The 23,542-nt window shown below is 39.0% G+C and overlaps 1 protein-coding gene across 2 annotated transcripts in view; it reads left to right on the forward strand.

The window, feature by feature from the left end:
* Nucleotides 1-22,151, forward strand: part of LOC306836367 (spectrin beta chain, non-erythrocytic 1-like) — a 74,321-nt gene extending 52,170 nt beyond the window's left edge. For both annotated transcript variants that reach the window (XM_079363387.1, XM_079363386.1), the window contains exons 27-43: nt 415-639; nt 2,248-2,337; nt 2,434-2,712; nt 3,585-3,715; nt 3,951-4,155; nt 4,633-5,007; nt 5,088-5,174; nt 8,900-9,057; nt 9,355-9,493; nt 10,363-10,447; nt 10,522-10,718; nt 11,457-11,557; nt 12,241-12,298; nt 17,185-17,387; nt 17,685-17,858; nt 18,323-18,365; nt 19,257-22,151. In XM_079363387.1, coding sequence (XP_079219513.1) covers nt 415-639; nt 2,248-2,337; nt 2,434-2,712; nt 3,585-3,715; nt 3,951-4,155; nt 4,633-5,007; nt 5,088-5,174; nt 8,900-9,057; nt 9,355-9,493; nt 10,363-10,447; nt 10,522-10,718; nt 11,457-11,557; nt 12,241-12,298; nt 17,185-17,387; nt 17,685-17,858; nt 18,323-18,365; nt 19,257-19,475 — 2,769 coding nt within the window. In that variant the 3' untranslated portion in view covers nt 19,476-22,151. The remainder of the gene's footprint in view (nt 1-414; nt 640-2,247; nt 2,338-2,433; nt 2,713-3,584; nt 3,716-3,950; nt 4,156-4,632; nt 5,008-5,087; nt 5,175-8,899; nt 9,058-9,354; nt 9,494-10,362; nt 10,448-10,521; nt 10,719-11,456; nt 11,558-12,240; nt 12,299-17,184; nt 17,388-17,684; nt 17,859-18,322; nt 18,366-19,256) is intronic.
* The last annotated feature ends 1,391 nt before the right edge of the window (nt 22,152-23,542 follow it).

Raw genomic sequence — 23,542 nt, forward strand, 5'->3', positions numbered from 1 at the left:
ATTTGCTCCTTAAAAAAACATTTTTCTAGTTATTTTTTAAGCTTTTTTCTCCCTTTTTACATTTTTACAGTTCTTTATGACATTCCCAGGGTTTTTAAATATATCTCAGTGTCTTCTCCAGGAGTTGGATTAGTTGTCACAAACAAGCTGATATTCTGTTTGTGAAAACTGAGCAAACTTCATCTTCTGAGGAAGACTGTAACTTTGGTTGAAAGTCCCAAAACGCTACTAATGTGACCTAAAGTAAATGTCTTTTTTTGGTTTCACTTGTATTGCACATTGATTTGTAAATTCCTGTATTTGCTGTAAAATTGTTGGTTTCATTGAATGATATTAATCAATCATTCAGGTCCTTATTTTCATAACTGATCATTATCGTTTTTAAAAATGTTTCTTAACTACTGTCTATTGCAGATCCTTGAGAGCCAGGTGGAGGTGCGCCAGAAGGAGGTAGGGGAGCTGCAGGGCCAATCACAGGCTCTCAGTCAAGAGGGGAAAGGCTCTGAGGAAGTTGATGGACAGAGGATCAGTGTGGAGAACAAGTTTGATTCCCTTCAGGCACCGCTGAAGAAGAGACGGGACAACCTCATGGCCTCACGCGAGATCCACCAGTTCAACAGGGACGTGGAGGATGAAATCGTGAGTACTTCTGACCCCTCTGATACAGGAAGTGAACTGTATTTTACTGCAAATGCCATTAAGATATTTTATGCTGAGCAAAGGATTTTTATTTTTGATTATCAAACAATACCACTGAAAATGAACTACCGGTATTATTAGAGGTGTTGGGGTGGGAAGTAGCTTTACTGCTGTCTGTAGTAGGCCTATTACAATAATGGTGTGCTGGTATTAGCAACTGTGATTGTAGAGGAAAAATGTAGAAAATGTTGTAAAAGCATCATCAGTTGTAGTAGTAGTGTCCTCTGTGACAGTAGTGGTAGATGAAACATTTATGTTACAGCATAAGCATTATGGTTTCAACAGTGTAGTTTTATCATCAGTGTTATTTTTTTCAGTGATGGCGGTAGTATCTGCAGTCATGGTTGTGTCATTAGAAGTAGGGCTGGAAATCTTTGGTTTTCTCATGATTCGATTTGATTTCTATTCTTGGGGTCACGATTCAATTCAGAATCTATTTTTGATTCAAAACTATTCTGGATTCATTGATCCATGGTTTCAAAGTCTATTTGTGATTTAGTGCATACTTCAGGATCTACTCCAGTCATCTGTGAGAGTCTCCGAGTTTTGTGCCGGCTGCTGTCACAATTTGTCACATTACTGAGTTAAAAAGCTAGCCTTAGCACTTAGCAGGGAGTGATTGATTTTTTGCAAGTTCTGAATCGTTTTAAAATCTCAGAAGTAAGGATGTCCCGATACAACTTTTTTAATTCCGATACGATACCGACATGGCGGCCTTGAGTATTGGCCGATACCGATATCGAACCGATATGATATCAGCATGAATCATAGATAATTTTATCATTTTGTCATGTGGAGTGTTAGAAAAGGCTTGATCAATTGATGTTACTCAAATAGAGAACAGTAGTCAGCAATAGTAATCAGTAGGTATGAGAAAAAACTGACTCATTTATTAATTACCAATTGGTTAAAAATTTTAACCTTCAACTTAATATCTACAGTATTCCACAACTGAATAAGGTGCATTACCGCCACCTACTTTGTTGAAGTAAAATAGTCTGCTTATCGGAGTGCTTATATTTGACATTTTGATGCAGTCCGATAAAATCCAATATATGTTTTCTGGCTGATATCGCTACTATTGCTACAGAAGCAGCGTTGTTTGTAGCATTAGCAGTAGTATTTGTACCAAGCACAGCAGTTGAAGCATCGTTAGAAGTGGTATTAGCACTAATGATAGTAGCATTAGCAGTAGTGGTATAGGATTAGCAGTAGTCGACTGTCTTGGTGGTATAGCAGCTTGTTGCAACACAAGCAGTAGAAATAGTCATATCCCACTTTAGCATTAGATTGTAGTGTAAGCGGTAACAACAGAGTGGAAAGCATTAACAGCAGCAGTACTGTATTAGAAGCAAGTGCAATAGAATTAACAGTTGTAATAGCAGCAATAGTGGAAGCATTTACAGTGGTCTTAATAATGGTAGAATATATTAGTGTGAATGTGATTTATATTCTGTTCTGAACCAACAGTGATGAAAAATTGGTTATTGTATAAATACTGCACTGCACCACAAAGTATCTTTATAATGTGTGTGTTTGTGTCTGCAGCTCTGGGTGGAGGAGAGGATGCCTCTGGCCAACTCCACTGACCACGGACACAACCTGCAGACAGTACAGATGCTCATCAAGAAGAACCAGGTACACAACCACACATACAGCATTTACCTGCTGATTACACCAGCTTCTAAAAAGTCCACCTACCCTGAACTCTCTGTGACCTTGACTCCCCCACAGACCTTACAGAAGGAGATCCAAGGTCATCAGCCGCGCTACGACGACATCTTCGAGCGCAGCCAGCACGTACTTAGGGAGGACAGCCCAACGGCCGAGGTGATCCGTCAGCGTCTCAGCGGGCTCCAGTCGCTCTGGGAACAAATCAGGAAGGAGACGGAGAACCGTCATGCCCGCCTCAGTGAGGCCCATAAGGCTCAGCAGTACTACTTTGATGCTGCTGAGGCCGAGGCTTGGATGAGCGAACAGGAGCTCTACATGATGTCAGAGGAGAAGGCCAAGGTGAGGTCAGATGACAGGTGGGTTAGCATAAGGGAAAGAAACCCCTCATATTGAATTCAATAATAACATCACAGAGTAAATCTACAAACCCTATAACCCTAACAACCCATGGGGCTAAAGAAAACTCACACCATCATTTAACGTAAATAAAGGGATCCCCAAAAGAGTTCAAAACAACAATTTCTTCCAATTACATTCACATATTGGTAAAAAATGTTTACCAGGTTGCTACACAAAAAGTTAACATCAACTGAAATTTTAAATGTTTAGGAGTTGATCAACAAGTGGAACTATCATCATACATGTCAGAGTCGAGTTCAGGAACAGGTTTCCCTGTAGGTCCAAAAACTTCCTCTTTCTTTACTTTAGTTTTGGTTCACCAGCCAGTTCCTCAGTTTGTGTGGAGAGTTTGTTTAATAGTAGTGTGTTAGTTGTTGGATTATCTGCTGTTTCTGCTTTTAAGTCTGCAGGTTGGTACAAATTCAATGTTCTGCAAAATACTTACAAAGTTAATTGTGGCAGTGGTAATAATTCTCTAAACACTATATGTTCTGTCATGTTTTCTCTTTGAGAGTTTTGAATTCTTGTTGGTATTTGGCTGTTTGTCTGAGACTTTATGTCAAAGGTACACTGGAGAAACCACAGTTCTGCTTTTTCCCCAGAGAATTTGATAAATCTTTTTTTTTTCTTAACCGTTGGAGCACTTCATACTAATCAGTAATATTTGTGTTTTAGAGGTTTTTGTGGACAGTTCATCAGTTCATTTATCATTTCTGTATGTCTCAATTTTTGGTCAAATGTAACTTTTTTGCTACTTACTCTTTCGGTTGGTCCACCTGAGAGATAACTTGATGTCTCTGTGTGTCTCTCAGGACGAGCAGAGTTCGGTTGCCATGTTGAAGAAGCACCAGATCCTGGAGCAGGCGGTGGAGGACTATGCTGACACCGTCCACCAGCTGTCTAGTACCAGTCGGGGTCTGGTGGCTGCAGGACATCCTGACAGGTGAAGTATATGGAGGGCATCAATGGTTTAGGACACGAGGAAAAGGACAACTTTTCTGCTTTCTTTCTCATTTCTAGTTTTTTCTTTTATTAAAAAACTTTACAGATTCAAAGAAATGTGGAAGACTAGGATAGAGGGAGCATATGAAGAATGCACAAATGGAAAACCGATAATTAATGAATGAAAGCAAAAGTCATAATGATTCTTCAATTCTCTCTTACTGGTCTTCATGCAGCGAGCGCATCGGGATGCGTCAGTCTCAGGTGGATAAGCTGTACGCTGGGCTGAAGGATTTGTCGGAGGAGCGTCGGGGGAAGCTCGACGAGCGTTTGCGTCTCTTCCAGCTGAACCGCGAGGTCGACGACCTGGAGCAGTGGATCGCTGAGAGAGAGGTGGTGGCTGGATCCCATGAGCTGGGACAGGACTACGAGCACGTCACTGTAAGTACAATGCACAAGTTCAATGCGTAATGATGATGCAGCTCGAGTGTTGTTGGACTTAAAAGCTTAAGTCATTGCTTAATCATGATCATTAATCATTGTAATCTTGTGTCTAAACTAATTTGTAAAAATGGCATTGAATATAATAAAGGGTCCAAACTACCAAATGATGAAATACAGTTTGCAAGGGAAAATTAAACTTCACAATGCTTGACTTTAGTTTAGTTCTGTCTGCCTTAGATTTACTTAAAATGTTTATTTTTATTCAAAATAGTTTTGTTAAGCATTCTGCAGTTTTAACTTTTAAATTCACAGCCCAGATACTCCATCGCTAAAGAACCTCCAGAGCCCTCTGAAAAACCTTTAACCAATTGTAGAGGCATTGTTTCCGTCTACTTATGTATTGAATCAGCATATTTGTAAACTAGCGTAACCCGATTCAGTCTCATCCAGTCTTTAACAAACTTTAACTTTCAGATGCTACAGGAGCGCTTCAGAGAATTTGCCCGTGACACCGGAACCATTGGTCAGGAGCGTGTGGACACAGTCAACCGGCAGGCGGATGAGCTTATCAACACCGGTCACGGAGATGCCGCCACCATCGCAGAGTGGAAGGACGGCCTGAACGAGGCCTGGGCCGACCTTCTGGAGCTTATTGACACCCGAACACAGATCCTCGCCGCTTCCTTCGAACTGCACAAGTTTTACCATGACGCCAAGGAGATCCTGAGCCGCATCCTGGACAAACACAAGAAGCTTCCAGAAGAGCTCGGTCGGGACCAGAACACAGTGGAGACCCTGCAGAGGATGCACACCACTTTTGAACACGACATTCAGGCACTGGGAACCCAGGTACAGGCTTAAACTTACTGTATAACCATTAATGTTCATGTTATCTACAAAAAACTCATCGTCCTTTGTTCTGGTTTCAGGTGCGGCAGCTTCAGGAGGACGCCGTTCGTCTGCAGTCTGCTTACGCTGGAGATAAAGCTGATGACATTCAGAAGAGAGAAGGAGAGGTGAGACTCAGGAAAACAGAAACCCCATCAAGAGAGGGCTCAATTTACTTGTTGATTCAGGTTGAAGCTGCTGCAGACATGCATGCATGCATGCAGTACTGGTGTAGTTTAGAAGTGAACTGGACCCAACACTGATGTAAATTAAAATCAGTGTAAAAGTCTCTGTTCCTCATGCATGCTTCACTGCTGCTGCACTAACTTTGCTCCTCTACCCCAAAAAATAACAGCAATATTATCTGTAGATGGTGGATTATGCACCCAATGAAGTTTGTTTCAAATATAATAAATCTGCTGCTCTACAAATTTGCTCTAAAAATCTAAAGTGAATTTATTCACCATAAAACAGGAAGCTGAATATCTAAAACAATATATATAAAATCCTACAGGGCATGGTCAAAATGAAAGACACATTCTTTAAATCTCCTCACTTCTTTTTTCTTTTTTTTCTTTTTTTTTTTGTTGAAATAAAATATTTAAGAGCACATCTCGTGCTAAAGATTAAATGCTTATACTGTATCTATTATTTCAATACAACAGTTATTGATGTCTTCGAAACAAGGTCAACCAAATGGTTGTCTTCACCTTTAAAGAATAACAAAACGAAACAAAAAAAAGTTTAGGAATTCAGCATTTGTCCTGAAGGTGATGGTTGCAGCCATCAGTCTGTTATGCAGCTGCAGGCTGAAGTCAAAGCCATTCGGAAAAAAAAAATCAATCTTGATGATTGTGCTGTTCACTCATTAAGACACTAAATTCAAAAATAGGGACCAAGGATAAAAATGATACTTTACCTTTTAATTTTTTAACACATCATCAAGAATCTGTAAGAGATTAACACAAGCAGCAAATCACGGTCATGACCTTTCAAGGAGCCTGTGGCACCCCTCAGTGATCACACAGCTACTTCCGTACCAGAGCGTGGAGAACAAAGAACCCTGTTTCTCTGTGAAAACAGGTCTTGAACGGCAATTCCCTCCAACCAAATATCGGTCTCATCTCCACTTTTTAGAAGAAGAAGAAGTCTACAGAAACAGTTATCTTATTATGCAAATATCAGATTTTTAGAATAAGATACCTGTTTTTACTAAGCTTAATCAGAAACAAATATTTATAGAACATGTTTGTGATCAGTTCCAAGATCAAATTTCCCTTTAGTTCCCCTCTGACATGCTAAACCTTCCTGTCTCCTTACAGTCACAGTGGACTGTTGATGATTTGAAGCTCTAAATGTTTTTGTTTGCGTTGTGTTTTGACCATTCCCTGTATGTCCATTTCCCTGCATATCCTCACTGTCCACCCAGAAGAGAAAGGGAGAGGTGAGACTCCGTTTACCAAAGACATTGGCTTTGCATTAATATTCATTTTGGCTGCAGTTTTAGACTTTCATTTAAAATTCAGACTAAAATGTTGATTAATTTAGCGACATTTTAGTGATTTTAGTTCTGGCCTAAGTCTTAGTCATAGACCTTGGGATTTGCAAATTATTTTATTGTTTGATATTATTTTTGAAGTCGTTGTGTGGGCGGACTTTTGCAGAAATGGCAATAAAACTAGAAATCATTTTTTCTGATGAAACTCGACTGACGCTGCATGAGTACCTGCCAGCTGTAAACTCCACCCACCTGGGCCTCTGAAGAATTAAAAGAGTGGTCAGTCAGGCCTCTTGCTAGAAGTTTTTCTCCAAACAACTTAGGCTACAATACGTTTTAGTATTTCATTGCTGCACACAGTGGTGGAATGCTTATGTTACTTTTCGCATTTGTTTGAACGTAGTCGCTTATTAGCCCGGCTAAATATCGCTGCTTTCAGTCCTCGACCATGTTTCCATCAGTTATGTAAAAGTGTGCATAAAATGTGACGACATGGAGTGAAAGGATTGAGTGTTAATGTACCATTTAAGTTTCTATTCATTTTAGTAGGAATTGTGTCGATGTCGTGCTAGACAACGAAGTCATTCATTGCACTCAGCTCTTAGCATGTTCAAAGTTTAAGCTACTTCTGAAATATTTGACAAGGGAGCAACTGGCAACTCTAGTTTATTTGTTAATTTCCTTATTCTTATAGATTCAATTTCTCAAAATGTCTTACTATGGTAAAAGATTATGTTTTATAAAACTGTTTTCAGTTGTTTATTTATTTGCACATTTCTAAGAAGGATATGATGTATGTGACACACTTCTTAATTTTCTATGCTCATAATTCTCTTCTAGAATATGTAACATAATCAAAAACTAAAAAATGAAGTTTTTTAACTTACTGTATTCTTGTTATTTGAACCTCCGTACTTTATTTATTTTATACAAAATGGGCTAGTAAGGAATTAAACTTAGTGTAATACACCATTTAGATGTGACACTGGTTGCTGTTTGTCTGTGTTGTTGTTGCAAATAGCCTACATGTTTTTGTATTTGTTTTTAAATGTGTCAATGGGACAATGAGGAAAGAGCGTTTAGCTGTTAGAAAGAAGTCAGCTAACCAAATTATCGGTACAGTAATCACTGCTGTCATTTTTAACCACTTTCATAAACTAGCATTAGCATGCTAACATATTAAGACAGCAAACAGGTGTTTAGCTTGCTAACTGTGAACTCGGGTTAGAAGAAGACAAGACATCTTGACTGTGTTGCTCTGCACGTTTTGTAAAGCAGGCAGCTCCAGGCTTGTGGTGCTACGATGCCTGTAATACGCTAAAATATTAGTTTGTTTCGTTTATTTATTTAGGTGAGTAGTCTGTGATAAGTTACATTTACAGACTTCAGTAAAAAATGCAATGAAAAGATTATAGCCCCACAATAAATCTGCACCAACATGGAGGATGAGGATGTTGGTATGAAAACACTACTTTTTTTGAACATGTTGTATCGTGTTATAATCTGTGTAGTCTGATGCAATACAACGAAAAATGATTCATAGAAACATCAAGCAGAAAATGACAGACAATCTAATGACTTATCCCATTAATGTATGAATTGAATACAAATCCAATATTAGAGCATTAAGGCATATTGTGCTTAGCTTGTAGGTACACTGCTTTTGGTTTTATATTCTGCTCCACTGGGCAGTATCAGGTTGAGTCTTCCTCACTATGAAGTGAGTAGTGATTGATTTTAGACCCAGCTTTCACCTACAATGACAAACTTTAAAAAGACTAGATGTATGACAGAGAGAAAACATCTCTCAGCATTTCAAATCTCTGCTTGCTTAATACATGTTCCCGTTGCCTGGAAACACCCAGTGGGTGCGTTTGCCTCCATTTGAATGCATTGTATCTGATTTGCTTTCATCCCATTTCTTTCTTCCTCTGGGCTGCTTTGCTCCCCTGCAGAACTCTACCACTGGACCTGTGCAACACTGCATCAGATTGCATTATATTTATAGATGTAATCATGTATTTTAAGTTGTTGTAAACTCTCTTTACAAAGCAGTATGTCACCAATGAACTGGCAACATCATAAATGCAATAAATCCATGTCATGCAGCATATTGGTGGTCTGGGTTGATCAGAATAAGCTCTTTCTGTGAATGAGCCAGTTGTTTATATGCTGAAAGATGGATATAACAAACTTTAAAGTGAATATATTCCTTCAGGTGGTCGATGTACAGAACAAGTTCTTCATCCAGGATGTGAATTTGATCCCTTTTAGAGGAGCCCAGCCTCTGTTTGTTTGTTTTTTTTCTGTTCTGAACTCTACTGTTTTCTTTCGTCTCGCTCCCCCCTTCCTCAGGTCCTTGAGGCCTGGAAAAACCTTCTGGAGGCAGCTGAAGGTCGCAGGGTGAAGCTGGTCGACACTGGAGACAAGTTCCGCTTTTTCAGCATGGTGCGAGATCTGATGCTGTGGATGGAGGACGTCATCCGCCTGATCGAGGCCCAGGAGAACCCCAGGTACAGACACTGAGAATAAAAGTTTAGGATAAGTCAGGATTGCAAATTTAAACTGTTAAGAGGGTTGAAAGGGAAAAGGATTGAACCCCCTGATTGGGGTTGTCATATTAGGCATAGACAGCATTTGAAGTCACTTTTATTGCCATGGTTACTCCAAGATGGGTTATTTTTTTCAAGTTGTGAATAAATGTGCCCCTTTCAATGTAAGCAACACCACATGGACAATCTGTTGAACAAGTCTTCAGTGTTTCCTCTTCAATGTTAATAGTTTGTTTGTTTTCTCGTTTGTTTTTAAAGGGACGTGTCATCAGTGGAACTGTTAATGAACAATCATCAGGGCATCAAGGCGGAGATTGACGCCCGCAATGACAGCTTCACCGCCTGCATTGAGCTCGGCAAAGCCCTGCTGGCAAGGAAGCACTACTCTTCAGAGGAGGTGGAGACTTCTTCATGTAGCTCAAGAACAAGATAATCATTTTGAATATGTATGCGTGTGAGAAGTTTTACCACAGATGGATTTAGAGTCATAAAATATAAAAAGTTCATTCATATACACATTTTTTTATATTCATAGTTAAACCAGAAGGTAGAGCGAATCTCCAATCAACCATTCAAAGTTTTAGAATTAACATCCTTCAGGCTTAAGTAATCAAAGCTTTCATCGCTTCCCTTCTATTCAATTTCAGATTTAAATCAGTTGTGTTCAGTCCCAAACAAACAGCTCTTTTTTAAAAGTATTTAGTTTTCTTTTTGGTTAAAGTTGTATTTCCACGCTTGGTTAAAATGTTTCCCATAAGTGCTCCAGCTGTTTTGTTCCTTTGATTATATTTTCTAATAACATCCTCTCATGGATGACCTCAAGAAATTCTTCACATATCATAAACCAGAGCAGAGGCATTCATTGCCAGTCAATCGTCTTATTTATTGATTCATTTGAGATCTGTTTTGGCGCTTTTTGCCTTTATTTGATAGGACAGCGTGTAGAGTAGCGAATCAGGAGAGAGAGTGGGGAATGACATGCTGGAAAGCAGCCATAGGACGGACTTGAAGCCAGGCTGCCTGCTTGGAGGAGTATAGACTCTGTACATGGGGCGTGGCCTAACCGCTTGGCCATCTGTGCCCCCACATCGTATTTTTTCAAGTACCATAATTTTGCCTATTAAAGAGTCTAAAAAGATTATTAGAAAGACGCTTAGGATGTTTTGTATTCTGTTAAATAGGTTTGTATCAACTCTGTGTACAAACTACATAAACACATTTTGAATTTGCCTTTTTTATTTAATTTAATGTTTTTTTTCCCGCTAGATTAAAGAAAAGTTGTTACAGTTGACGGACAAGAGGAAAGACATGATTGACAAATGGGAGGACAGATGGGAGTGGCTTAGACTTGGTAAGATATTGTCATAGAATAACACAAGATTTAGTTAAGTATCTACAGAAACATGACTGTATATGTGTGCTCAGTCCTGGAGGTGCACCAGTTCTCCAGGGATGCAGGTGTGGCCGAGGCCTGGCTGCTGGGTCAGGACCCGTACCTGTCCAGCAGGGAGATCGGTCAGAGCGTGGACGAGGTGGAGAAGCTCATCAAACGCCACGAGGCCTTTGAGAAGTCGGCCGCCACCTGGGAGGAACGCTTTGCAGCTCTGGAGAGACTGACCACGGTGAGACCCAGAGCAGTTTCATTCAGTGAAGGCACAAATTACAAAAGACAAAAAAGAAACACCGTTGTGGGAATATTTTATTTTCAAAATAATTGTCACTTACTTTTTGAGATTTGTGTGTACAAAGTGTAAATTTGAAACTTTCTTGACTTTATAAACTTCCTATAAAGGCCTCCTCTTGGCCTGATAAAGTCACCTGTTTATGAATAAGTGCAGGATTGTCAGACTTTTATATTATCAATTTGTCTTGGGAAAAAAAAATCATAATATATTAATTCAACTTAAACAATTGATATACATTTTAATGCAGCTTCCAAAACCCCGATTTCAGAGCAGAGTTATGAGCTGAGCTAAAGTTCGATGATAAAATCCAGCAAGTATGACTCATAAGAGAGGACTTTTTTTTACAGCTTCCAGTAGGAGGACCTTTTATTGTCTGTCTGACTAACTGACTAACCCTTCCACTGTTTAGGTGGAATAACATAACAACTTATAAAAAGTAGATGTTACTTTGCAATAAAATAGAAGAATAAATCAGTGTTTGCAAAACATCTCTTACTTAATTGGAACTTCACATAGGCGAAGATAATGTGCCTAAACAGTATTTAAATTTAAGATTAAGTTTGTAGAAGGTATTGACTTTATCGAAGTTGATTAAGGTGTCTAAACTTTAAATTAATTCATGCATTGATTCTTCGGTTGTATTGCTTCATCTTGTCTTGATGTAAATGTGTCCAGATGGAGTTATTGGAAGTGAGAAGAGCGCAAGAGGAAGAAGAGAAGAGAAGACAACCCCCGCCCACTGAGGGCCAGCCTGATTCTGCTGCACAACAGCAGAGGTGAGACTGCGTGTTTGTGTACAGCACAGTGAGGTGTGCTATTTTAAACAGGACTCTTTTGAGGTTTGAATGACTTGAGATGGGGAAAAAAATGTTGATGACCTCGTTATCGGTGCTGCAGGAGTATGTGCTTTGAGTTTCATTATCGATAAGTCGCTTCTCCATTTATTGAAGTTCATGTTTAAGTGAAACCAAAAACACTAAGAGAAAGAGGAAGTGGATGCATGTAAGAAATGTCATGCACTCATCAGGCCAGGTGACATAATATTAAGAAGTCTTTGTTTTCACTGATACCAAAAGTTATATTTAGAACACTGGTCAATGTTGAGCATATTTCCAAGTTCTTTAGACCCCGTCCCACAGGGCTGCTATCCTGGAAGTTGAAAGCAAGTCGGCCTTGTTTACTGCGTTTCTTTAGCTCCATACTCTGACTATACAGCCAATATCCCTTAAACGTCTTTACTCCTCTCTGCTTACTTCTTGAAATGTTACTGGTGTCAGAAGGTCGACATGTTTTCAGAGCCTGCCTGCACTCAAAAGACACAAATAACTACGCCTACAACTGCAGGACTTCTTTAACATTTCTTTGGTAACTTGAAAGAGATGAGCTGAGACATCAGCGTTTGTGTGTGAAACAGATGATGAATGTGTATAACACCGTGCTTGCCTTTGTATGTTTGCAGGGAAGGAGGTGAGCAGGCGTCTCAGAATGGGCTGCCGTCCGACCAGGAGTCTCCCAGGGTTAGTTATCGCTCTCCTGCCTACCAGAAATACAGCAGCACCCTGCAGAGCCGCAGGGGCAACGCTGCACCCTGACACACACATACCAACACATATCAATGATGTGTACATCTTAGATACTGACACATAACCACGTGCACATCCTGACATTATGTTAATGTTAAAGTGTTAAACAGGGTTGTACAAAAACACGTTATTCCTTTTATGTATCACTTGTTTTCAGCATTTATGGTTCGATTCTCATCACTTAGTCATTTCTTGCTATTTGGTAGGCATTTATCTTAATGTGTCAGATGCTTCATTTTATCTTTTCATCACTGCTTGTGGGATAAGTTTAATATCAAAATTAGATCATGTTTCAAAAGCCTTAAAAGCACTTCTTGTAAGCTCGTCAGTGAGAGCAACAAGGGTCAGGGTGTAATGAGACTGAAGTCTTATTCTGGAGACTCTAAAACTCAAAGGGTACCATTGAATTAAGAGGACCAACCATCACCACTATGGTCGCATTAGTTTAAAGTTAACACTAATGACTATACCGTCTTTGTTTAGAAAATCCTGTTTTAAAAGTCTTTCTGTTGTTATAACATTAATGTTTATTTTCCTTCAACATATCTAACATTCCTTTTTGAAAGAAGTTATTTAACTTGAGCGAACAAAATATAATCATCGTATAATATGGTGCTCAATATTCTTCCAAGAATCTTCAAACTGATCAAACTTAGCTATGGCTCATGGGTAATTCTGTGAATGTAAACATCTGTATGTCTGACTGTGAGTGTGACCGCACAAGTTGAGTATGGGACCACAAAACACACACACACACGCTTCAGTTTTTCTTTCCTTTCTCTTCCTTATTTTTTTCCCCCTCCTCCTTTCTCCCCTCTGTCCCTCAGCTCGACACCCCTGCTATCCTCTCCCCTCAGCTGTTAATGCTTCTCCTATTTTACGTCATCATTTACAAACTCACACTCTGGAATATGAACACCTGAGAAGAACATCAACAAAACTCCAAGCCCTCATGCCAAATCGTGCCCATCATGTTTTAAAGCCACAAACAGTAATGGCCGATCCCTTTAGTCAGTTATGACATTTTTCTGATAAATATTTCCAAATGCAGATTTTATCGTCAGCAGCGTAAAATTGGTTGTAAAATTCAACCTGGAATAACACATCACTGTATCACAGGCATTCATTACTGATAAGAAAGCAGAAAACTTAGCGAGCTTGTAGCATATTCTTTTAGGTATATTAAAATGATTTTAAAATAAATGTCTTACTCTTATTGTCTTAAAATAAAGAATCTAAAGCTTCTTCAGTCTAGCTTGATCATTAACACTTAAACGGTTAATGAATTCCTCAAATCTTTAGGACTCAAAGATTTACACACATCTCATTTACAATGCTTGTCTACATTGTTTATGTGGAGGTAATAATTCTAAAGAAATATTTCACCCCAAAGGCCACAATACATTCTTAAAATCACGATCAAATTATTGGGTAGTTGAAAATGTTAACTTTATCAGGCAGCCCCGTCTGTCTCTACACCCCAACTCCAATCACCCAAGCTTTCATGACACATTTAACAAACACTGCGCGAGTTATCACATCTTTACTGTTCACAACACAATCCTGTCTTCATTTAAAATAAGCCCATTTGTGATGGCTATAACATTCATTCATAAGTCATTCATTCCAGTGGGACAGACTGATCATCAAATCATTCCAGTTTCATGTAAAAGAGAGTCAACATGAAATGATATCATGAAGAACGTGTGTGGGTGTGTGTGGGTGAGTGAGCGTGTGTGCGTGTGTTTCATCACCCTCACAACATTGACTTAGTCACCTTTGTCAGTTTGACCCCCTCTTCTGTATTATCATTATCACCCATTGTCTCTGTTTTTCATTTATTCTCTTCCTGGTTTCGTTTGCATGTCAGTTCATTGGTCCTCTGTTGTTTCCTGACTAACACACATTCCACAATAAACCTTGTCAGTGCACTCAGACCCTCTCTGGTTTGTCTGTGTTTGTGTTATCCATGTTTAGCTCTCACTTGTCTCCATAAACAGTTTTATTGTGTTTTTTGTTGCATGCTGTTACCATCGTAAGCATTTCAGTTGAGTTTTCTGTTGTTATTGTTTTTCTTCATCTCATGTTCTTTATCACTTTTCAGCCTGGGTCTAGCCACAAAGTACAAATAACACAAATAGCTGTAAATGTTTTAGCATAACTATGTCTTTGTTTTCACAGTAGAATAGGGGTTGGCTACATACAGTAAATTTAGCTTGCCAGGTTGGTTAGACCTAAGAGCAGTCGCATTAGACGTAAAGCTGCAGACAATGACCTTTTTGAGGCATTTGATCCTGCATGGTCAATGACATAATAGTAATTTTAAAATTACAGCATTTACGGTCATTCTCACATTCTCCCTTTAGCTAGGCCGACCAAATATGGTGCCCATAGTTGGTGCTGAAATCAGTCTAAATCCATTTGGGCACAACATTTAACTTCATCTATTTTTATTTAGACATTTCCTTATGCCATCTCTTATATTTACATAGAGACAAATCGTGACAACGTTTCATCTTATCAGTGTTTTGTAAAGATAAGGGATAGGAATTTTAAATAACGCACAGATACTTCTTCAACATGCCCAACCACCTCAATCCAAAACCCACTGTCTATTCTCCCCACAGAAACATGAATACTGGGAGACAGACATGACATTGCTTGGTACAGTTTAACAAAAGAGTTACATTTAGAAGAGATTAAACACATGTCTGGAACGCTCTAGTTCTTAGTGGTCACTCTGTGACTGCTGTCAGGATGTCTAATCGATGTTTCTGTTCAAGTACTTGAATGTGTCAGGATGTTGACAATGACCACCTATAACCTTGGAGTTATGGTTCCTAAAGGAGCAGTAGGAAAGAAAACTGCGATTTTTAACAGCTTTCAGTCTTTGACTAGCTGTTGCTTAACTTTCTTTGAATTCGTCCAACCCTTAATTTAGCTCGATCAGCTTAACTTATAAGGCTCCCAACGAATGCTCACACAATCTGTGCAGCTCTTGCCATACCTTGAATAAAAGTTCCCAGGATTGGTCCGGCTCATGCAACCCTTCAGTTAAAGCTCACGGGATCGATCCAGCTTCTGAACTGGTCTCAAAAAGTGTCCTCCATTCATCATGCCTTTGAAGACCCCAGGGCAGTAACAGGGTAATAAGCATCCGGTTGGAGTGGGTGTGCTGTGAGAAAATAAAATCTGTCTTGATACTTGGCCAATCGCATTCTCCCCTCACCAACAATAATGCCCAGTAATGACTTCCAAGCAATTTCTTTGCTGATTGTTTGAGATTTTGTTTTTTTGTGCTTCCCATCTCTTTCTCCTCTCTTTTATCATAGTGTCTACTGTGTTTGTGTGTTATGAAGTGGTGTTGTGATTGATCATGCATGTCCTAAAACCTGCAATCAGTGCTTGATCTGACAGCATTACTTTTCTGTGCTTTTGATGTTCACTGCAGATGTTTTTTTTTTCTTTTTCTAATCGCTAATGGAATCCAGCGCTGAGCACAGACAGATTTTTTTTTGTAGTATAAAAAAGTGTTTTAAAGGCTGTTTGACGTTTAGTTCAGTTGAGTGTCAAAGGTTGGCTGGCATTGGTTTTTAGACATGTTGTACTTTGTTCGAAGGTGAAGGACTTGAGTCTAAAAAGTAGAGTGCTGAATCTAGCAGCAACTTTCTGTGGCGAGTAACTGCCATGGAAACCCAAACACGATAAAGCCCATCAAAAACAATGACGACTTGAACACAACAGGGGAACTTGGGTTGACAGGTGGTGAATAAAAATGTTTGCTCTTGAGGGAGAAACAAGCACCTGCATGTCATTTGTATCAGTCAAGAAAGTGTTGTACTGGAAATTCAATGTCATCAACAACCCTAAATGAACCTTTCTGCTTCCATGTATGAGTCGCTTACTGTGAAATTCTAAGTCCCAAATTGTTACACAGAATTGAAAATACGATGTTTACCTTTGTGGAAGTAGTTTCTGTATTTAGCTCAGTGAACATGTTGGCTATCAGATTGAGAGTGAGTAAAATAGCATCTTTATGCCAGTTTTGGAGAGACTTGAAAGTCAAAAGTCAAATCGGTTAAAAAATTATTCTGTATCTATCAAGTAGTAAGAAAACACAGACATTGTTGATTATTATACTCGTACTCTTTCCCGCGTTGTCCTCAGGATGTGATCGTTTCCTGAACTGCTTTTTAGAAGATTTAGTCTTGCGTCATCTTTTGGTCTAGTCTCATTGTTTCCTAAATTTCTTAAATTTTATTTGGTTGTTTGCTTGTGTTTGTTAAACAGATTACAACATTATGTTTGGAAAAAATGTCGACATCTCTCTGTGATATTATAATTATGTTGTTATTTTGCTTTTAAATGTGTAGGAATAAATTGCAAAGGATATTTATACTTTGTTTCTGCCCCCTGTGGCATGTTTGGTGCATTACAGTAGGTTCACGTGTTTGCAGGTGATTCAGAGTTTGTCGTCAGTTTTATTCATTGAAGTGTAGAAACTTATTTTTTTTCAAAGGACATCGAGATAAGTCTGAGTCGATTTGGGAGAAATTAGAGAATTGCAGTTGTAAAAGGTGCATATCAAACCAGAAAACACCAGCTCTAGTCCTTCAGGGGCATGTTTTGAGTAGATTTAGTGGATTTCATAAGTTTAGTGTATCTAAGTGTCGACACAACCTATTACCATGCTTCGCTCTGCATGCTGCAGCTCTGATTTACAGCATCTGTTTGGATAAAAAAAAACATTTAAAGTGTTTTTGAGAGAGATCTGTGCATCTGCTGTCCTCCTCTTACTCTGCTCGCTCTTCTGGTTCCAGGATAACGTTGAAGGGGGTGAGGTGGTGAATGGAGTGTCGGAGCCCAGCCTCGCGGGGTCTCCCGGGGCGTCTCGCAAGGGCAAGGCCAGCCAGGCAGCGACCCTGCCCGCTAAGACCCAGCAGGATGCTCCGACATCCCAGCTGGAGGGCTTCCTGTACCGCAAACATGAGTGGGAGGGGCATAACAAGAAGGCTTCGAGCAGGTAGGAATTTTTATACTGCAAAGAAAAGTTGATTAATATCATAACAACGTATTTTTATTCAGCTACTCTTTTGTCCTCTCCTGTTCTTCGTGAAGGGTAGATCAAAAAGGACAGAAAAGAACATTTGACATGGTTCAACTGGCCATGTTATGATTTCCATTTTGGGGGAAAATTCTCTGTTTTGAAGACATGAAATTCAATTACATAAAAGCTGTTCTCTCTTCATCACATAAAGGTACAATCTAATCAGAAACATTAGTTGAGGTGATTTAACACTTGCTTTGTGCCTCTCTCCAGGTCGTGGCACAATGTGTACTGTGTGATCAATCAGCAGGAGATGGGTTTCTATAAGGACCAGAAGAGCGCCAGTCAGGGCATTCCCTACCACAGCGAGATTCCCATCAGCCTGAAGGACGCCGTCTGCGAGGTGGCGTTGGATTACAAGAAGAAGAAACATGTCTTCAAGCTCAAGTGAGTATCCTGATGATGAAAACTGCAACTTTATATTTTTAGTTGTATAGCAATTTGATCTTTTAGAAAAATACCTGAAGCAAATGATACGTGGCACTGACTGCAAAAAAAACAGGAAATGGAGAATTGCAAAGTAGAAGAAAACAAAGTAAGAGACATAAAGTGCAAATGCTGCCTGGAGTGAATAAGCACTTTTTGAATTCACTGAGTCATAACTCTGTGTTTTTTCTACTCATTGAAATTTACCATCTCAGCGATTGCTTTTAGCTCTCAATTATTCAGCAAATGAACTTCTGTAAAGCTGCTCAGAAGTCCGTATTTCAAACAGCTCATGAGAGGTTATTTGTCTGATGTGTTCAGCGAAAACAAATTGTTCAATCTATAAATCAATACCTTTCTCATCAACCATCCCTTGTTCATGAAACCATTTGATGATTACAAAATATGATGTCTCGCTTCCACAGGATTACTGATGGGAATGAGTATCTCTTCCAAGCCAAAGATGATGTGAGTAAAACAGAAATACATCATTTAACACTCTCACCATTGTTATTTCACTCTTCTCATCCAATATTTACTGTGATAATGATCAACGCATTTCTCTGTTTGGCAGTAATATTGTTATCATGACTTTAGTAATGTATATCAGTTACTTAACCTAACCTCATTGTTGTGTTACTTTAGTTTCACATGTTCAGTTTATTGAGTGATTTAACTTATTTACTTTTTTTGGTGATTCCTTTTAGTCAAATAGTTTTTGACAAGATTTATTTACTTTTATACTTAAACTTATACTTTATACTTGAACCTTGAATTTCACTAATCATGTCAGTGATATTTTATTTTATTTTATTTTATTTTTTAAATGAATAGATTTAATTGCAAGACTTTATCAAACATTTAAGTGTTTATTAAAGCTCCTGTGAGGAGTTTACAGATTGTTATGTAAGACTGAGGTTAATATAAGCATAGAAAGATTGATTATTTGATGTATATTTTTTAATGCCTGAAACTGCTGTTGCAGGTTAAAGTGACAAATTAAGTGAATACTTGCGTGCCGCAGAGATTGCATATTTTCCACGTCAAAGATTCTTGAATGAATGAGTAATACGTTAAACTCTTAAGATAAAGCAAGAGAAGATTTTGTCTTTTAGGGGGGGAATAATAATATTTTTACATGTTAAGGGTCATAATTAGCAAAGGCATGATAGGTATAGCTTTGTCCACAGGGGGCACCAAAATCAACACAGACTGAAAGTTCCTCAAAGGATCATTAATTAAGCTTTCCTATATATACCATCACCTGTCCATGTGGGCAAAGTTTGAAGTGTCCCATAATAATCCTTAGATCTGTATTAAGCTAACTCCAACCCCTCTCCCCTTCTCTCTGATTTCCAGGAGGAAATGAACGTGTGGATCTCGGCCATTTCAGCCGCCGTCTCGGGCGACAAGATTGAGATCACACCCAGCAGCCATAGCACGCCCGCCCCCGCCGCACGTGCCCAGACGCTGCCGGCATCCGTCGCCACAGTGGCGGCATCAGCAGCCGAGTCCAGCCCGGGCAAACGAGAGAAAGACAAGGAGAAGCGCTTCAGTCTGTTCAGCAAGAAGAAATAGACGCTCCTCCTTCCCTCTTACCTTCTCCTCCTCCTCTTCCTATTCCCTCTGGTGCTGTTTGGGGCTGCTCCTCAATATCAATCCTTCTTTGGTCAAATATTTGTTGAAGATGTCTGTGTCAATCAATCTAGAGTCAGCGCCTAGCAACTAATACAGGAATCATAAAAAAACTAACCATTAACTTGTAAATGAATATAAATGTCTTCAAAACATTTTCTGTTAATGTAATGAAAAGAAAAGATGATGTAATTGAAAGAGGATAACAGACTTTATCAGAAGATTATATTCGCAGTTGCTATGTCAAAATAATTCCCAAACAGCCCCTCGTTCTCTTCCTTCTCTACTTTCCTCCTCTTCTTCTTCTTCTTCTTCTTCTTCCTCCTCTTCCTCTCAAAGCGTGACTCCAGCATGCAAGCTCCGAGCCAAAACTCTCCACTCTGTGCCTATCAACTGTCCGGTCTGGCTCAGAGTTACAATACAGCTACAACACACCACCTGTATCCTCTGTTCAGTTTTTGTAAGATAAGGAGCAGGAAAAAAATTAATTAAAAAAAAAAAAAAAAAAGAGATCGATGGAAGGGCAAAATAATTTCAACGGGGTTTGCAAACGCTTCTGGCAGCTGCTGTCATCGAAATAAAATCCAGAGTTTGCCGCTGAACAACAACACCAAGTAGAGGATTCCCAGATTATTCCTTACTATTATTCTTAATGCTATTATTTGTGTTTTCTATAGCCTACTATTTGGTTTCCTTTCTCTGCTTCTCATCGTTCCAGCTTTTTTCGTGGACTACTGCCTTTCGTGGGTTGTATGAACGCTCCCCAGCTGTCTCTGTTTTTAGTTGTTCTGTTTGTATTTTGTTTTGTTTTGGGAAAGTTGTAGGTAGTTCCTGTTAGAGTCCATCCTCAGTTTTTGCGAGGCCTTGTCTTTGCAAGATGACGTGTATCCCTCTGTAGTGGGGAAAACTGAGACCACGGCAGGGTAACCCTCTAACATTACACCTCCTCTGAGTTTGAAAGAGAAAACACAAATGTAGAGAGATCGGTTGTGAAAGTGCTAAAAGTTCAAAGACATACAATTTGTCGAGAGAGAGAGAAAAAAAAATCAAATTCCAAAGTGAACAGCTTTTTGTGCACTGACTAATTCTGCTTTTCTGATGGTTAAAAAAAGCAGAATATCCTCATTAAGTTTCTACCCTTTCCTGTAATCCCTGCAGCGTTACACAATGGCTGTAATTTGGAGTGTTACCCTGCGGTGCTTTGAACTGTATGTATAACTTGTGTATAACAAACTGTTAAAAATAAACCTGTGTTTAATTTCACTTATTATTATTACTACTAATAAGACCTACCAACCGTTATAAGCTTCACTTGAGTATCATTTTCTTTACCTGAAAACCTAACAATGTGTACACTTAACAAATCTGAATGAAGGAGCTATTGAGTCGGCGTGGCCCGGCTCGATGGGTTGAAAAATAAATAAGACCAGTGAGAATGTTGGAGAACTTAAACTAAAGAGCATCCAGTAAGTTTTAGTTTCTACTCTCTTTACGTTTAGTCCTTTGGAATATGTTTGTTTCCTCCAGTATGTATTTTCTGTTCCACAGTTAAGCTATGTCTAAAGTTAATTTAGTCTGACAAGTATGGAGACGTAGATGTACTATAAAATCAAAACTACTTTAAGCATCGCTGTTAAGTGGACGAGTTGGTTCTTCAAAAGCATTTACTGAAAGTGAGTAATGTTGCAGAATAATGGTCGCTTGCTTGTTGGCTTCAGCATTCCATATTTTTTAGATTTCAGATGTTTGCCGGCGAAGATCTCGCAGTGAAATGTGATGAGTTGCTTATGCTGTATGGAAGTTCTTTAATGCCAAAATAAATAGAATCACTTGGCGCTGCAATCTACAGAAGTGTGCAGAATGTCATTTCTCTGCATGAGTGTGGGCTTTTTGAAGGACTAGTTATAAGAACGCCTATCGCATGGTAAATTGAATTTGCATGCTTACTTTGCTAATTTAACATTTGGCCCAAGATGAAAAAAACTTTTTTCTGAAGACAAGTCTCAGTTTACAACAAAATTGAGATTATTTAAGGTCATTGGAAAGCAAAGAAGATGCCTAACCCCAAATGTGCAAGTCCTTACAAGTTGTGGTTCAAACAATTGACCGCCTTTACGTTTTTTTCAAATCTAAACAATTACAAAGGGGCTGCTGGGTCAAGGCTTGAATGTGTTTTGTGCTCACTTTGAATTCTGTCATTAATTGACTTCCATACAGGCCAGGAAAACACAACAGAAGTGTGTTTGCTTTCCACAGCTGGAGGAGGGTTTTTGGCTCCACGCTGGTGAAACACCTCGAGTAACTGAAAACCTCTTCACTGGGGCGAAGGTCCTGAAATGTTTCCTGTTGAGTTTTTTCTTTATGCTACATTCTCTGGCAATTTGATAACTATAGTGTGCATTCTTCTGTCACTGTAACCATAGTAACGAGATATTTCTTCATATTGCACAATCAACAATGCCACGATGGGGGTGGGTGGGTGGGGGGCCAGGGCTTTTGTCAGTGAGGTAGTCAGTGTGATGTGGACCAGGGGTCACTGCTAGTTGGATCTGCACCTGTAGACTTCTCCCCATCTCTGTTACATATGTGCAAAAAGCCATTAAAATGCTTTTAAAATGAGCCAAACAGACTCCGCCTGTTTACTTATGCGTGTGAAAGCTATAAAAATAGATGATCATGTTTTGCTAAACCTACAGAATGTCTCATGCAGTGTCGCCAAGCCGCTGAAATACCTGATAGACTTTCTATAATAAATGTAAGAGCTTAGCTAGACTAGCTTGTTCACGTGGACTTGGCATTGTGCTTATTCATTATCCACCTTTGTATTCAATTGCTGTCACTTGTATCTTGAAATGATAAAAAGCCAGACTTCAGCAGTGTTCCACAGGATAATAAGTGACCTTAGTCTTTGTTTCCCTCCATTCAAATCAATAGCATACAAAACTGTTTTAATTGTGGAAACTTCAAGGGCAAACTGAAATTGTGTGGAGTCGTGATGAACGCATATTTCATCGTTCCTCCCAGAGACAGAGGAAAATGTCAGTCTATGCCTTTTTTTTAAGACAGTTTGAACACTCACAGACTCAAAGAGGTGCCAAAAAAAGTTGAGTTAGAATTACCTAATATTTATCTGCTGTAGGGTTTGTAAATTTTATCAAGAGCAACTGCTATTTTTACTTAACTACAGTCTGCTGTTTACAGTTTAGGGATTTTTGTATTTTTACCACAAGATGGTGCCAGAGGACTAGCTGCAAAACAAACAAGTAGCAAGCCTAAGAACTGTTCAAAGCAGTAATAGTCTTTCACCCAATGCTTTAAACCTGAAGATACTCAAACTTAACTTGCACACCACTTGTAAGCCATAGTGTAATGTCAAGACCATCTATTGGCTATTTACAGCCCACCTCCAACGTCCAGGCGGCAGCTGGACCCATGTTTATTTTGCTGCTGCAGCTGTTTCTATCTGTAGCTTGGGGGGGGGGCTCTACTTTAAAAAAAAAACTTTATGTTTTAAAGTAGAGCTGTGTGGTTAGTAAGGTGGGGTTTCATTGTGGTTTATACTGAAACCCCACCTACCTGCTAAAAAAACTCTCAAAATATGCCTTTAAAAGACATTTAAAACAATTTCAAAACAACCCCACCTGAACATCATACCTAAAGAAAAAGGTCCAGTGTGTGCATGAAGAAGAATCACAGAGGGCACAATACTTTCATAAGTAAAGGTAGAAAAATGCAAAAAAAAAAGATTTACGTTGTTTTTTGGTTGAGAACTTTAAATCAGGCAGAAGTTCAGAATACGCTTCATTATTTATTTAGACTACTTTCATGTCTTTCAAATCAATAAATATTTGTTGTGTAGTATTGATGCTCCTGGTGTGAGTTTTTTAAGACTAAAATATTGGATCACATATTGGTCAGTGGATTACTGTTTCAAAGCTTCACGTTGGGCATTTTTAAAGTCACCATCTACTTTCTCTGGAGACAAAGATGACCACATTCTGATGAGAGAG

This window comes from Symphodus melops (genome assembly GCF_947650265.1).
Source record: "Symphodus melops genome assembly, chromosome: 15".
Lineage (NCBI taxonomy): Eukaryota > Metazoa > Chordata > Actinopteri > Labriformes > Labridae > Symphodus > Symphodus melops.